Genomic DNA, 17,000 nt, shown 5'->3' on the forward strand with positions numbered 1-17,000 from the left:
TAATATTGAATTTTGCCGGCAAGCACATACCTGGATAAACGTTTTGTAAACGGCCCTAAGTAAGCTTTCAAGAGAAGCTTTAGGTAGAAAACCACACTTTTTTCAAGCCTTTCACTCCGAAATTAAAAATACACTCCTTCTATCCATGAAAAAATCATGTAAAAAAAACTTTCCAATCTGTACAAACAGATTAATATACATAGACAGTTTTATCCATAGACTTAATGAAAAATCAACCAAACATTCCCTTATGATTAAACGAGAACAAAATCAAAACAAGAAAATGTAAAAAATATAAAAATACATATATCTATAATAATAATAAATAATATTTCTTTCCTCAGTAAATTATTAGCATTTTCTTGTACTCAATTTTCTACTAATGAAAAACATTTATTGGAATTTTTTTTTCATACTTACTAAGGATCACTACAAGAAAAGTGAACTTTGACAATGTGTATTTTAACGATAACATGTTATCGTTACGTAACATGTTTTCGCTACAAGTTATAACGATAACATGTTGTTATATACTCTTTCTGATAATAAATTGACTTTTGGCAACAACAAAAGCCGTTGCAAAAAACCTTGTTTCTTGCAGCAAGCCACGTTTTTACATTCATCCAAGGCCTATAAAATATCAAGAACGAGACTATGCTAGACCAAAGACTCTTTAATATGAAATCCAATTTAATTAGAATTGAATATTCAATTTCAGCAGAGAAGACACACACTACCTTCATCTTATCCTAAATCTGCCTTCCAACTCAAATCGGTTAACCACCGTTTTATTTGCTGTCGGACCCATCATCAAACCATTTCCCCAAATTGGTATAAAATATAATTAAATAAAATTTACTTTTTTTTTAAATTAAATAAAATTTACTTTTTTTTTTAAAATTAAATAAAATTTACTTTTTTTTTTAAATTAAATAAAATGCTAGTTATGATTTTGTGTTGAATTTTTTAAATCTAATCTATGGAAATTGAAGAAATAGGTAATTATATATGCAAATGATGTTAATAAAAAAATCATCAACTTTGTTTAATTAAAAAAAAGAAGAGATTTTGGTATTTAATATTTCCAATTTTCAACATATATTGCTCCCATATTTTAAAATTTCGGATTTATGGGCTGTTTACCAAATGCTTATTTGGGTAAGCGTTTACTAAAAGTCACACTACCTCACCGGATTGATATGATAAAGACCATGAATCTTACTTGGTAAAAGCGTGACAAGAACCAAGAGGTTTACCCGGTAAGTGAGGGCAACGATCCTTACCATGGTAAACGTTTATCGAGTAAATTGTTGCATACGATATCGTTTTGGTGGACCAAAATCTTACCCGATAAGAAAATAATAATATTAAATTTTACCGATAAACACTTACCGAGTAAGTGTTTGGTAAACGACTCCTTAGTCTTTTATGTTTAACAATTTTCAATGTATTTAATAATCGTTGATTTTTTTTGTTAACTTTAGATAAATGGGGAATATTTTAATTACTTTTTAATTTTTAAAAATAAAAAAATATATTATATTTTTATTTTTAACTGTAAGAGAAAAAAAAAAAAGATAACCGCCATCTTTTATTCTGATTTTGCAATTTAAAATAAAAAAAAATATATGTTTTCTTATTTTATTGTAATGAAAGGAGTGAAAATTATTTAAATATTCAATTGGACTTGATCGAGAAAGTTTACGACTGTTAGACAAAGGGACCAAAACCGTTGAAATTTACAAATATGCGGGATGACATTCGAGTTTTGAAGTTTAAGGATGATCTCCTTTGAAAATTACAAACATTAGGTAATGTTTGGTACGCAGACTGGATGAGACAGAACATGACGGGACGAGACATGACAGAACATGACAAATTGTCTGTCCTATGTTTGGTACGAATATGACAGGCCATGACAAGACTGTTAAACTAATATGTTGTTCAATGTTATTTTATATCATATAATGATTGAAAATGATAACAAATCAACCAAAAATATATTTAAATTATTTAATCTATGATATCAATATTTTTTTTAACATTCCAAGACCATATGTAAATAACATTTATCATACCATAAACTTTAAATACGCACATAATTTAAAAAGTTTAAACACAACAATTGTAAATAACATTTGTCACGCCATCGTCAAAAGTTTAACATTTCATGAATGGAGGCTGGAATCGAGAATGGAGGTTGTGGAAGAGAAGAAAGAGGACGTAATTAAATTAGGTTTTTATTTTTGATATCAATCAATAAGGACAATATTGTAATCTTAAATTTAGTCCCATGTTGTTCTATATTTTTTGGTGGAACATAAAACTCAAGAATAGTCCCACCCAATCTTATTTTTGTCCCATGTTGTCTCATTTTATTTTTGTCCCATGACACACCAAACATGAGACTATTTTTGTCCTGTCCCGTTCCGTCTCAACCAGTCTGCATACCAAAGGTTCTAAGTTTATTTCATTAGCTTTAAAAGTAGTTCTTCTAGCTCACTCAGTTTTGTAACGAGCTTAGATTTTGTTCGTTTATGCTTCTTGTTTTCACTATTTGCTCTTGCTTTTTTGAGGGGATTTGGTTGTTTAAAAAATATGTTGGGTTATAAAAACAACAGTCAAAGAAATCATTACAAAGAGAGTGATTTCCATTATACAGTCATCATTCCATTTCAAAGATTTCTGGTCTAAAATATATCCGAGGACATATATCAGGTTTTGATTTTAAGGTCAGCTTTGTTTTGCATTTACAAAATTCTATTTCAATAGTTATCAGTTTTATTTGTGTAATACTCAGATGTATGATTCCATGAGGGGTGCTCAAAAACCCGACCAACCCGATCAATCCAACCCAACCCAACCCAACACGAAATAACTCAACCCGAAACAACAGATGTCTAATCGAGTTGTAAAATTGTCAAACCGTAGGTATTGGGTTCATAATGGGTTACTATTATTAAACTCAACTCAACCCGATGAACCCGATCTTCTTTTATTTCTTGGATTTAATATGATTGTTGAATTTTTATTAATATGTACATTAGACAATTACACTATCATGTATGCTCTTCATATACACATATTTCTTCAATTTATTCACATCTTTATATAACTCATTCGTATATATGTTCAATAACTGTGAACATATATGTAAATTGAGAAAATTAACTGAATGTGATATACGTAAGAAATATGAATAAGTTGTATCAAATGGTTGATGATGAAAAAGAAATTATGAGTAAAGAAATAACATATTCTAGGTTAGAAGAATATTTTAATGTACCAAAGTATCAACCCGACCAACCCGTACGGGTTGGGTTGGGTTAAATTTTTTCAAACCGCAAGCATTAGGTTGAGTTATTCAAATGTTTTCAACCCGATCAACCTAACCCATAAGCACCCCTAATTCAAAGAATATCAATATAGTTCCAAAATCTTATATCATACATACACACACACAAATATATATATATATATATATATATATATATATATATATATATATATATATATATGCTTGAAAAGTAAGCTCTTGGCCTTAATACAAAATTTGGCTTGTATTTCACAATGTTTAAGCAAACCCTTCATGCAAATTGCAATTAAAAAACAAAAAAATAAGTTGCAAAACAAATAAAATTTAAATTATTAGGAAAAAAAAAAACAAAATAAAGATGAAAGTGAATTTTTACATAATATACAAAGAAGACCTCTCTTGCATTTTGTCTCATCTCCTGTAGTCTTTACTTGTCTTTTTGGTCTTACTTCTATATTCTTACATAAATTAAATTCATTAAACTTAATAAATAAAATAATCAATTACTTACAACAATTTAATCATCAATCATAATGAATCCAAATCCTTTTAATCAAGTGCTTATTACTTCAAGATTCATTATAAATATTACTACAGAAGATTACAACAAAACTGATTTTATAAGATGTGTAAATATCTAAGCGTCTTAATAAAATGTTTTGTATAACTTAAAGTTTATATGACCAAACAAAAAAACGTTCTGTTTAACAATGTTATAACAGATTTATATGTCGTTTAATAAAGTACGACACTATTTGAAAACGAGTCTTATTAACACAATTGTCCTATAAAAAATGATAGGTTTATACACATTTCTTAAAAATGTTCTATAAAATAGCTAATACGATACTTCATTTTAAAAACGTTTAAAAAAACTTGTCAAAACGCTCAAAACCCTATAAAACTATTATAACACTTTTACGTAAAACGCTTATAATTTGGCCTTTTTGGAATAAATGTGGAGGAAAATGAAATATTATTCAATATAATCAAAATTACTATAGAATAATATATATATTTTTTATTAACCTGAATATCCAACCCGTTATGTGAGCCGGTTAACCCTAGGGCAACCACCTGCTTTACAGATAACCCGAAGTCACCGCATTTGAACCTCCATGGCCACAAGAGAACTTTTAGGACCTCCAGTTACTTTTGATTTTTGGAGCCAAACTCAAACCAATCGGACACCACACTTATGGTTAAATTAATATAGATATTAAAATTGGTATGACAAAAGGAAAATAACATGGGAATAATTATAATCACAAAATGGTGATGTATAATCCAGAATTATATAGGAGACAAAACGGCATGTGAAGTAATTAATTAATATTAAGACGATTATTCTCAAACAGACAAAATTTGAAGTATTACAAGTCCCTTGATTAAGAGAGCTTCATCATTAACCAATCATTAAGTCACACCTAATTAACTAAACGTATTTTGCGTTGATTTCTATTTTGACACTTAAAATACGAGTTTTTATATAAAATCCCGCATCAGCTGAGAAGGAAATTAAGGTTGTCTTATAAAGAACTGAATGTTACGATACGTGTTTTAAAACCATAAATCCAAGTGTGAATAAAACAGACAATATATGATATAGTTAGCGTAAGGTGTTTATTTTTTAACTATGAATACTCCATTTTTACATCATAGCTTGTAAATATCGATTAAATCCAATTTCGCTGACATGATGTCTAAACAAAACGCTTCACGCCATTTTCTTTGAAATGACTGTAAAATTTATAATTGCATAAAGCCATAGACAACTTACTGAAAAATCATTTCAAAAAAATCTTTTATAATGACATGCAATTATTTTTCTTAACTGACGTTTAAAAAAGATAAAAATATCAACGTCATGCTATCAAAATCAAATCTTACTCGATGTTTACAAATCATTGTATACAAGAGGTAATTAAACGTTTGAGATATCACATCTTAAAAACTAAAATACAAGTTTTAGAAATATGTGACCTAAATTATGAATTACAACGTCAAAAACTGACTATTTTCATCACATAAAACTTTGGTATTGGGATAGAGGCATTTAAATGATCATATTTCTATTTTAGAATCGTAACATAGTTTTTTTATTAACCTGGATATCCAACCCGCTTCGCGGGTAGCCTGAAGTCATCGTATTTGAACCTTTATGGCCACGAGGGGATTTTTTATTCCTCGGATTCGAACTTGTGACCTCCAAACATTTTTGACCTTTGAAACCCAAGCCTAAATCAATCGGACACCATCCTTGTGGTTGAATCGTGACATAATTGTTCGTTAGATTTTGTATGAATGTTATTCTACAGAAATACCTCATATCTATTTGTAGCTGGTTATGCTGATTTTTATTACTCACGGTTTTAGATTTTGATGAGATAAAATCAAATTTCAAATCCTAAAGCATATGTACGAATGTCTGTAAAAACATATTATGACAAAGACAAATCTTAGTCAAGACAAACAATTAAATCATTGATTATACAGTGTTAACGGGATTATGATCAAGGAAATATATCAGACGAAATGAACATAAAGAGAAGTAATATAACATCAAACAAATACTGATAAACAATTTCCACCCTATTTTTATTGAAAATTATGTGTTCAATTATTATGAGCTATTACAGAAATATCAACCTAAAATTACTATGTATGCAACATTTGTAATGTCTTAACAATTCATTTCCTTCATAGTTTGTGTTTTTAATATAATGAAGAAATACATAATTTTCGTATTATTTTTATATAAAAAACATATTTTTTATTAACTTGAATCTCCAACCCGTTTTGCGAGCCGACTAATCCCAGGACAACCATCTGCTTTGCAGGTAGTCCGGAGTCACCGCATTTGAACCTCCATGTCCATAAGGGGATTTTTGTTCCTCTTTAGATTTGAACTTGGGACCTCCCGACACTTTTAACCTTTGAAGCTAAGCTCAAATCAATCAGACACCACCCTTATGATTAAAAAAAAGGTGTATTAGAAATTAACTATCAAACATGACAAAATGAAAATACTTAATTATTAAAAATTATTAAGTCCCATCTAATGATCTAAGAATAACTAAGCTGTATTAAGACATAATTAGCAAGTTGGTGTTGGAATTATCCTTTAAAATAAAAATTATTTCCTATTTTGAATTATTAATTGTTTTATTTTTCTGTCTCATGCTTTAACTGCGAAAAAAATGGTTTTTGTTGTGAACGAAAAATCCAAAAATTCCCAAGCGTTTTGCATTGATGCTTTTGTGAAATTTATTTTACTTGAACGAGCAAATTTACTTGTGATTCAAGTTTGATAGCTTTTGAGTAATGATTATGAGTTCGATACTCGCTGATATAAACTCTAATGTTTCAATCGTTTAGAAACGGTTGGAATAATGTTTTATTCGTCAAGGGGAAGTCATCGTTGGAAAATATCTGTAACGTTTTCGACGAGATCGACCTAGATGGAGTCGACTCAAGCTTTTTGATCTTTGCAAAACAAAAAAGATCCAATATTGGTAAGAAGTACATGTGTTGTTGGTGAATGTTATTTATGCTAAATCCACATATGTAAAAACAAGTGATTTTGAATGAAAAAGAAAGTATCAGATATCATGTCTTAACCTTGTTTACTAAACGTTTATCGGGTGAATATTACAATGGTCGAAAATCTTACTCAATAAAAGGCATATATATGTAGAAATTGCAGGAAACCGTATCAGATATTGTCAGTTTTGTCCATACATGTATGATAGATGAGGTATCTAGCCACTTATAAGGCAACCTTAGTTACACTCCCCAACGGATATTGTAAGACCAATAGCAAGGATAGATAATCTTATCCAGTAAGTGAAATAAAACTTTTACCCTGTTAACACTTACCAAGTAAATTGCCAACAATCAATTTTGAAAGCCGGAAATGTCATATGATAAAGTAAGTGAAGGTGATGACTGTTGTTGCTTAGTACATGTCCGGTAAACGTTTGAAAAACGATTCCTTAATAAACTTTGAAGATAGATACCATGTCTTTATAGATTTAGTAACTTTCATACTTAGAAAATATCGAAAGAAATCTATATCGTCTTATTATACAATCTCTTGTTAATTAAGAAAATACGAAAATCTATCAATACTAAAAGATACAATTATTATAAGTTATAATTGTTTAACTTCTTCAAAAACTTCTTATTTTACCGGTTTGACACCGATATAAACTGTTTATTCAAACACTCAAAGTGCTTAGTACCGATGACACACCAGAATAAGTCAATAAATTATTTTTATAAGCAATCCGTATGAATTAAGAATTTAATATGTGGGAGAAGAAATAAAAAAGGGGGAAGGAAGGGAAGAAACAATTGGGACGGCAATGCGGTATTTTGTTTGATCGGTTGTTAATAAGCGGTTGGAGCATCCGGATGAAACGACCCAATGATCTTGGGCCGGTTCGGTCCAGCAGTTAATATCCAAATTTACGCTGTTATTACTTATGCAAATCCTTGTTGTTTCCTAGGAAACATGTTTCATATTTCCAGATTCTTTCATCTCTATAATTTCTTTGGAATATAGAATTATAAGTCTAAATTTATATTTAATTTTAATATTTTTTTTTTATTTTAGACTTATTCAACCTCAATTATATTATTAAAATACTTTATAATTTTATCATATTTGAAAAAGAAGTTCACATCAAAAACTATAATTAACTCAATTTTATTAGTGGAAAATATTAGAATAACATTTTTTTTATATAGAGGAGGGAAACCCATCCTATCAAGAGAAAAAAAAACCAAAAACGCTAAAAGCAATAGATTAAGCATTAGGACGAGGGCGAACCAAATCCACCAGAAAGAAACCAAGGCTTCCAACTGGAAAGGAAAAAAAAACCGAGGGGTGGAGAGAAGAGAAAAACCAACCACTGGGGAAGGTCTCAGGCAAGACGAGCACGGACAACAAAAAAAACATTCTACCTGTACTCTAAAGAGTTTTTGAATATTCTTTATATTTGGAGTTTTTCTCTAGGTTTATTTAGTTTAAATAACAAGATAAAGCAATCTATCTGGTAGAACAATATAAAGAACAAAAACTATTTTGTCTATTTTAGATAATCTGTTTGAGATGCTCTTATAAAACTCACAATTCTAAAAAAAATGAAATAAATGATTGAATTTACTAAACCACACAAAAAAATCCTTGAATCTAATGAAGAAAAAAACCCAATAAACTTTACATTTTAAGTGATTAATCTTTACGCATTTTTTTGAATGGATATTTCATGATATTTATACAAAGATATATAAATATATAAAGTTGGGATCACGTAAGACCAACCTATTTTCGTGAGGCCCATGAGATCATTTTTACTTGAAACTTCATAGCAAAACTCTGTGAAGGTAACATTCACAGTGTTTTTCCTGTGAATGTTTGACTTTTTTTATCTTCACAGCGTTTTTTTGCTGTAAAGTTTCAAATGTAAAAAAATGGTCTCACGGATCTCACGAAAACAGATTGGTCTCACGTAAACCCGACCTTTTTTATATATATAAATGAATTCTCTCTTTATATATCAATGGACTATTAACATATATACAATAAACTAATAAAGCAAAAATGATTATATACATTATTTGTTTATCATATATTCAAATGACAATAACAGAAGAAACTAGAAAGCTACTAATTATCTGATTTTCAAATTCAAATAGAAAATTAAGGAGTAATAACAAACCATATGATTCTCATTTGAATCTAAAAAAACAATCAATGATTAGTTTTGTTTCCAATATTCATTCTGATTTGTTGATACACCGAGAGAGAAAAAAAGGCATATTGCTTTCGTTTTATACATGTACTCGTTCAAAATAATGTTCAAAGACTTAATCGTTCAAATGAAACTACCCTAATGCTTTTAATAGGTTTTAGTAAGTTAAAGCATTTACTTGTTCTATTTTCATTAAGTTCATGAATTTATTTGTATTATCCAACAAGTTTAAAGAACTATTTGTTCGAAAAAATATCCAGAGATGTAATCACTCAAAATATACAAAGTATGTTGTATATTTTTTAGACTTTTCCACTGCAGTTCCATTGACTAGAATCTTATTCATTAAGTTAAATAACAGTGTAAACTCTTACCAATAAGCACTACTAGGTAAACTTCTACATAATGGTCCCCTAGTTAAATTACTGACTAATAAAGTGTGACTTTTGTAACCCATGATCCATTTTTTTTGCGAAATAGTCTTACTTGATTAAACCTGATTAAATTAGGTTTTAAATGATTCATAATGGTTTTCATCAAAACTTGGCGGCTAAAAAAGAGTGTGCACAAACATTTATTTCTCTTCCTTTCAACGTTGATAACATATACTCACCGTTTGGTGGTGTAATAAATGACTACATCAATCACTCCTCCTATAATTCATGAACCCAAGTGTACCACTTCTAATTCTTCTTACTTTTGTACTACTGTTTAAACTGCTATTATCAGATATTTTTAAGAATAACATAAAGCATATATACGTACGTTGTAATTCCCCGCTCTTTATGAAAACCGTATATCTTGACCAAAAAAATGTGTAAACCATTCATCATAATACAACGAAATACTAAAAATATCGTGACATCATATACCTCTGAAAATTGACAAGTTTACAAAGTGCAAAAATTCAAAAAAGAGAGTCTGGGTAGCTATGATCTCTACATAAAATCTTCATATTACGGTTTTCATCTTTACTGCGTTCAACCTGATATGCTCATGGGAGTTGCGACACATGTTATTAGTCAATGTGACTCTCATTGAGTCTATGCAATATTAAGCATTGAATAAAATCTTACGTTGTTCAAAAGAGTCACCATAAACTTGTCAGCACTTTATCCAAGTGTCAAAGTAAGTGGCGGTGGCACTAAACTCTTAACCTAACGACCGGATGTATACCTGATTTTCCTCTTAACATTATGATATTAAGGTGGATCGTCCAATCAAGGGTTTTCCACAAAAAGGGGTTGTATAAGCAAAATGGTACTCGGTTGAAGCAAGTCATGATAACTTCCGTTCAAATAAACTCAAAAGTATTTATCTAATTCATAACTATCGTTACAACTTTTTTTTCTAAAATATACTTTCTTTTTTTATATATAAAAGAGACGTACAAAAAAATAAAGAAAAATGCTGTATTTTTAAAATAAAATTGACATATAAGGGGGGTGTTGGGATTGCTTATAAAAACAATTTATTGACTTATTCCAATGTGATACCGGTAATAAGTATTTTTAAGTGTTTGGATAAACAAGTTATACCGGTAATAAGAAGTTTTTGAAAAAGTTAAACCATTCTAACTTATAATAAGTTGATAAATGTTTTTATATAAAAGTATAAGTTGTTTCAAATAAGTAATCCCAAACACTCCTAAATTCAAAAATATTAAAACAAAAAAAATTTAGTTAAATAAATATTAAAAAAAATAAAACTATTGTTTCTTGTGTAAAAATGATAAAATAAATATCCGGGTTATAGGACCCTATAAAATAACACGTTGGGGGGGCAGCCTTTCCGTCTTCACTCTTCACGCCACTTTGTAAAACCTCTTTATCCCTTCACACACTCTCTCTCCCCTTCCATATTTCAATCCCACCGGAAATTTCAGATACCGGAGCTCCTCCCCTCCTCCTCCTCCGTACTTTCCCCTTTTACTTTTTGTCTCACCGGAATTAGCAAAGACATAGATACCACGACCTTCCGTACACATTCACTGACTCAACTATATTCCTTGATTCCTCCCCCTCCCCCTTTCTCCTTTTTTCCGTTGAAAAGGAATCCCTCTTCCCGGCAACTTCTTCTTTGGTAGCCATTGAAGCTGTTTCCCGTCGCACGAGTACTCTTAACGCTTTCTCGTTCCCTACCTATAGAAACATCTTTATCGATAAAAGGAATCTTCTCTTTTTGCACGCTCTATTCCTATATATCTCTAGCACCCAATGCGAATCTGATTAATTCACTGAAACAGAGGTCATGGCTAAACCAGAGATATTCGATTCCGTCAAGTTTACTGAGCATAAAACCCACACTACCATGGTTATTAAATCAGCTGGAGATAAACCCTCCACTCGGGAGGATATGAATGCCGTCGCCGCCGGTCCTAGAGTCGTCAGGATATCGGTGACTGATGCCTACGCCACTGATTCTTCTGGTGACGAGAAGGACGACTGTTTAGGCCGGCGGAGAGTGAGGAAGTTTGTTAATGAGGTCACGATCGAAGCTCGTTCGAGAGATGATTTGATTAACAGAAATGGAAATGGAAACAGAAGTTTGAATAGAACGGCGTCTAGTCGGAGGAAGAAGGTGGTCGGAAAAAGTGACGCCACGGCGGAGAAGAGGTTGAAGGTTAATGCCGGTAAGAAGTTTCGCGGCGTACGGCAACGACCGTGGGGGAAATGGGCGGCTGAGATCAGAGATCCAATGCGACGTGTACGGCTGTGGTTGGGTACGTATAACACTGCAGAAGAAGCCGCCATGGTCTACGATCACGCTGCAATCCAACTACGTGGACCCGACGCACTAACCAACTTCACTGTCCCACCACCACCACCACCGCCGGATAAACAGCCGTTGTCGGTCTCCTCCGGTTATAACTCCGGCGAAGACTCTCACGACCACTGTATCAACAACAAAGCGACATCACCAAAATCCGTTCTCCGTTTCGCCTCAGCTTCCACAGACGAGTCAACCGCTGAGTCAACTCACAACGACGCCGGAAACGAAGCTTCAGAGATAACCGGAGAAGAAGCAGCTGCGTCGGATAATTTCTCAAGTTTCCAGCCTTTCGACACCCCTTTCTCCACCTCCGATCTGTTCGATTTCCCGGATATCGTACCCGACATTTTCGACCCGACAAGCTTGTCCGGTACGCCATTTCAAGCCTCCGACCCGCTTGATATGTTCATCGATTCTGCCATTGATGTCGGGTTTGGTACGTGGCCCGTAGACGATTACTTCAACGAGTTCGGTGATATATTCGGGTCGGATCCTCTGGTGTCGTTATAAGAACCGGTTTGGATATATGAGGAATTTTTGTACCGAATTAGGAAAGTTTGTTGATTTGTTTATTTTAAATATAGGTAAAAAAAGATATTTAGGTTTTAACTCCGTTAACGTTAAAAGTAACGGACGAGTTGTTAAATATGTGTGGATGTTTAGGGTAAGGCACGTGATAGGTGCACGTGAGTTCAAAGAAAAATGTCGATGGTACTTTGAATTAGGTGAAGGAAAGAAATGGAATGAATGCTACTCTCATTTTCACTCTATTCTTGTTGAAGTTCAATGCTTTTAACGTTGTACCACTCAAGATGCATAGGGTACAAGTACCACCCATCTTATTTTCTCTTCATATAAATATTAAATAAAATTAATATTTTTTTTTTGTAATTTCCAATAACCTCTTTATTGGTAAATATACTTACAAACGAAGTGTTTTTCCGGTTAAATTACAAATCAAAGTTAGGGCCTGTTTGTTTGGCTTTTAATGATGACATTAAAAGTCAACCTCTTAATCGGTAAGAGATAAGGTCTGTTTGGCAACAAAAAAAAAAAAAACAACCACCTTTTTAATGGTTACAATAACCTCTTAACCATTTTGCATCTACAGCTTCACTAAACCATTCAGATTGCATTTGTTCCCTCTTTACCCCTCCACACCACTCTTCCAGCCGTCCCATTATCTATTAACGTCCCCTTCACGAGTCTCCTCCCCTTCCCCAGGTCGGCCGGTTGTCGCCTCCTGAGTCTCCATCGCCGGTGACCATCACCGTCTCCATCGCCGGTGACCACCACCGTCTCCATCGCCGGTCACCTTCCACAACTTCGCCTACTGTCTCCTTCTGTGATAATCCATCTGCTTCCACAGTCGTCGTTCCCTCCATATCCTTCCACGGTTGCCGTTCCCTCCATCTCCTTTCACGGTCGCCGTTCCCTCCATCTGCTTCCACTGTCGTCGTTCGCTTAAGGTATTTCCCTAAAATCGATCTCCTCACTTCCATACATCTGCTTCCTCTACCGTCTCCTTCAATGTTTATGTTGAAACCTTGCAATCACACAATGAGGTTTCTTGAAACAGTGGCTTTGAGGTTTCTGTCTATGTGGATACATGGTTTTAGGAAACAGTGGCTTGGTTCTGTCTATGGTGTTTCATTGATGAGCTTCTTGATCAAGTGATAATGATAAGTGGTAAAGGTTGGATGCCATTCTTTCTTACTAGCAAGATATCATCAACCAAAATAGATGTCCAATTTATATATATACTTGTTGTCTAGCAGAAACTAATCGAAAGCAAAGCAGAATCAGTTGCAAATAGGCAGTGGCTGTTTAGTCAGTATTGTAAATATTGTATGTAAGGGGTTGTTTATAGACAGTGGCTGTTTTGTCACTTGATAATAGAGTTTAGTACTAATAATTGTTTTATTCAGATATCTGTCAAACAATTATATTTCATTCAGTACTAAATCATATAGAGAGTTAAAATGGTAATTTGTTGTCATTCAAAGAACAGTTACCAAACACCATTATTTCATTCAGCATTTACCATTCTGGTCCTCTTAACCATTATGACCACTTAACCATTCAGCAACCGTCAAACAGCCCCTTATACAGTTTTAGATCTGTTTATTATTAGGGGCACGCTCTACCCACTGAGCTAATAGCCCGTCGTGCGAGCCCTCCACTGAGGGTCCATTATGTCAAAAACGAGAGAAACTTCCTTCCCCCCCCCCCCATGTCGCCATACAGTAGGCATGGGGACGTAAAAGGGGGATCCTATCAATTTGTTCCGACATGAGATAATAAGCTCATGAGCTTGGTCTTACTTCACTGTCGAGAAACGAAAAAAGACTTTCATCTCCAAGTTTAACTTAGACGTAGCTCCCTTCTTTTTGGATGTAAACCGGTGTTTAAATACTGAAATCTAATTGAAAAGTTTGTTGAAACACCTGTGAGTTTTAATGAACAAAAAATGGAGATGATGGTTCTACAAATGGAAAAAGAAAAAGAGAATGATGATCCAAAACTAGTCTTTTGGGGATGAGGTGTTTGTTTCTTGGCAAATGGTGAATAAAAGATTGGGTGTGGAAGTCATGAGTCAACTCTCCACCCCATGACACCTGCCCCCAATCTTCAACTTTCCTCTTTCCTACATTATTGGGGCTCACCATACCATTTAATTATCTTTAACTTATTCTATAAATATTACCTTTTATCCCAATAACATCAAATAGATACACAAACATATATGTATATTTGTAAAAAAAATTGCATTTTTAAGTCGGGTTCAGTTAAAGATCAGTTGGGTATGTCGATCTGGAATTAGTTATGGTTTTTGAACAAGCGATAAGTTATGATTCTACATGAGTATGAACAGTGAACCTTAAGAACAGACTCGGTATTTTATCAATCTCTTTTTCACAACGAGTAACTTTTTTTGGTCACTGTTGTTGCATCTTTGTGTCATGACAAGATGAGATGACATTATTAAAAAAAATGAATGACTGGTTAATCACGACGAATAGATTTATCGTGCTGGTTTGAATCTTACAAAAAAAAAAACAAATGTTACGTTTCATTAGTTCAAGGAAATGATGTGGTTGATTTCATGCAACACTTCAAAATGAAGTTCAATCCACTGTAGAGGGACTAGTTGTGTCGTTTAGTAAAAGATGAAGTGAATAATTTCGTCACGCCCTTGCTCCTTACTACAGCCAACGAGATTTGGTTGAACGTTACCTGTTACTACTCAACTAATTAATGTTCAGTAAGTTCATGGTTTCAAACACATATTAATAGTTTTTATTATATTCTTACACGCTGTCAATATGTAGAAATCCTGAAAACATGAACATTGAGAACTTATAAGTGAACTGATTACGGCGTGAGTTGTTAATTTGATAACAATGAAGTAGTGACGTTCATTGGTTTTCTCGAGCACATATATCTCAAAAACAATATAATATTGGTCCACTCCAAAACGTATTACTTACAACACATATATTCACTATCATCAAGCATGACTTGCGGTTTGCTGCCTTGACTAAACTTGTGTCCAAAATTGTTAAGTCACCACAAGGAAAAGAGTTATAACACAATTATCGATCAACAAAACTAGACGTTTATAAACATTAGTTTATTATTTTTACTAAAATAGAGATATTATTTTTGCAATCATACTTAATATATTAATTATCTATAAACTGGAAGAAAACGGACAAAAATTTTAATCCGACCGATCTGATTTTGATTTGTATTAAACATTATATATTTTGAACGGTTACCTAATTCATCCACTTTACTACCTATAAAAAACATAAATTTTGAAATACTAAATATAATGGCTCAGTTTTTATATTACTCGAAACTAAATACAATAGTAAGTAGTTCTTGTTATTATATTTAATTTACTCATTATTTATAATATTAAAAAAGAGGCAACACGTTCAATTTTGACTCGACCCGATTTATAATTATTTTTTTTAATTTCAAACAATTATCTAATCAGCATATTTAATGACGTAAAACTAAAGTTTAAAAGCCATATTTTCAAAATAGAAAATCAAAAACGCAAGTACATCTAAACAATCTTGTGGAATATATCACCTTTTTCACACCGTACCCAGTTGCCAAATGAATCTCATCATTTGTAGCTTGGTTTGGGTCTACATATATACCATTTTCAAACACTACTCAACCGGTTTCATTCCGATTCGATAGGTATCGATTAAAGTATTCATAATATTTTTATTTGATACAATATCTGAAAGATAAAAATATAATTATTAATTTTGTTTATTTGATGCATGAGAAATACAGAGGAAACCATATGGTAAATCAGTTTGACTCACATATACGAGTGTTGCTCTGTGTGTGCAAAAAGGGGAACAAAGGTTCTCTGTTTGTTGCTATGGTTTAAGGTCATATTTGACAATCATAATTCATAAGACAACTTATTATTGAGTTTATTAAAATAGTTTCGCTTAAGTTATCAATTAGTTTGCCCAAAATAGAGTGAACCTAAGCTCATTAACTTCCTGTCAAAACCAGATTCATTAAGTTTATAAAATCTTGGTGGATTCAGGTTTTTCCAATTTCGTTTTGAATCATAAATCAAATAAAAAAAAAGATAAATTAGATTGAAAATATTATACCATCTTCAACAGCTATGCTATTTTAGAAAATTTAATAATTTAAAAAGTTTGATCCAATAAATATTTGAGGGGCCGTTTACCAAACACTTACCCGGGTAAGCATTTATCAAGTCATGTTACCTCACCGGATGAATATGGTAAGGACCAAGAATATTACCTGGTAAGAGCGAGACAAGAACCATGAATATTACCTGGTGAGTGAAGACGACGACTTTTACCACGATAAACGATTACCGGGTAAATTGTTGCATATGATGTCGTTTTGATGAACTAAAATCTTACCCGGTATGTAAATAATAGTGTTAAGTTTTACCGGTAAGCATTTATTGGGTAAGTGTTTGATAAATCTTTTCTTAAAATAAAAAAAAATTATAAATTAAAAAAAATGGAGATAAAATATAAGTTGGAAATGGGAGGTTTAAATTTCGAGAAATTCATGGGAATAGAGACCAGCCGTTAAGGAAACAGTGGTCCTATTTGCTTCTGTAAGGAAGGAGGGAG

At 32.3% G+C, this 17,000-nt stretch overlaps 1 protein-coding gene across 1 annotated transcript; it reads left to right on the plus strand.

The window, feature by feature from the left end:
- The first annotated feature begins 11,308 nt into the window (after positions 1-11,308).
- On the plus strand, positions 11,309-12,607 carry LOC112522020 (ethylene-responsive transcription factor CRF2-like). Its single transcript, XM_025131071.1, has one exon. It carries the CDS (start codon positions 11,326-11,328, stop codon positions 12,355-12,357), a length of 1,032 nt encoding a protein of 343 aa, XP_024986839.1. The 5' UTR covers positions 11,309-11,325; the 3' UTR covers positions 12,358-12,607.
- The last annotated feature ends 4,393 nt before the right edge of the window (positions 12,608-17,000 follow it).

This window comes from Cynara cardunculus (genome assembly GCF_001531365.2).
Source record: "Cynara cardunculus var. scolymus isolate 2C chromosome LG 11, CcrdV1, whole genome shotgun sequence".
NCBI lineage: Eukaryota > Viridiplantae > Streptophyta > Magnoliopsida > Asterales > Asteraceae > Cynara > Cynara cardunculus.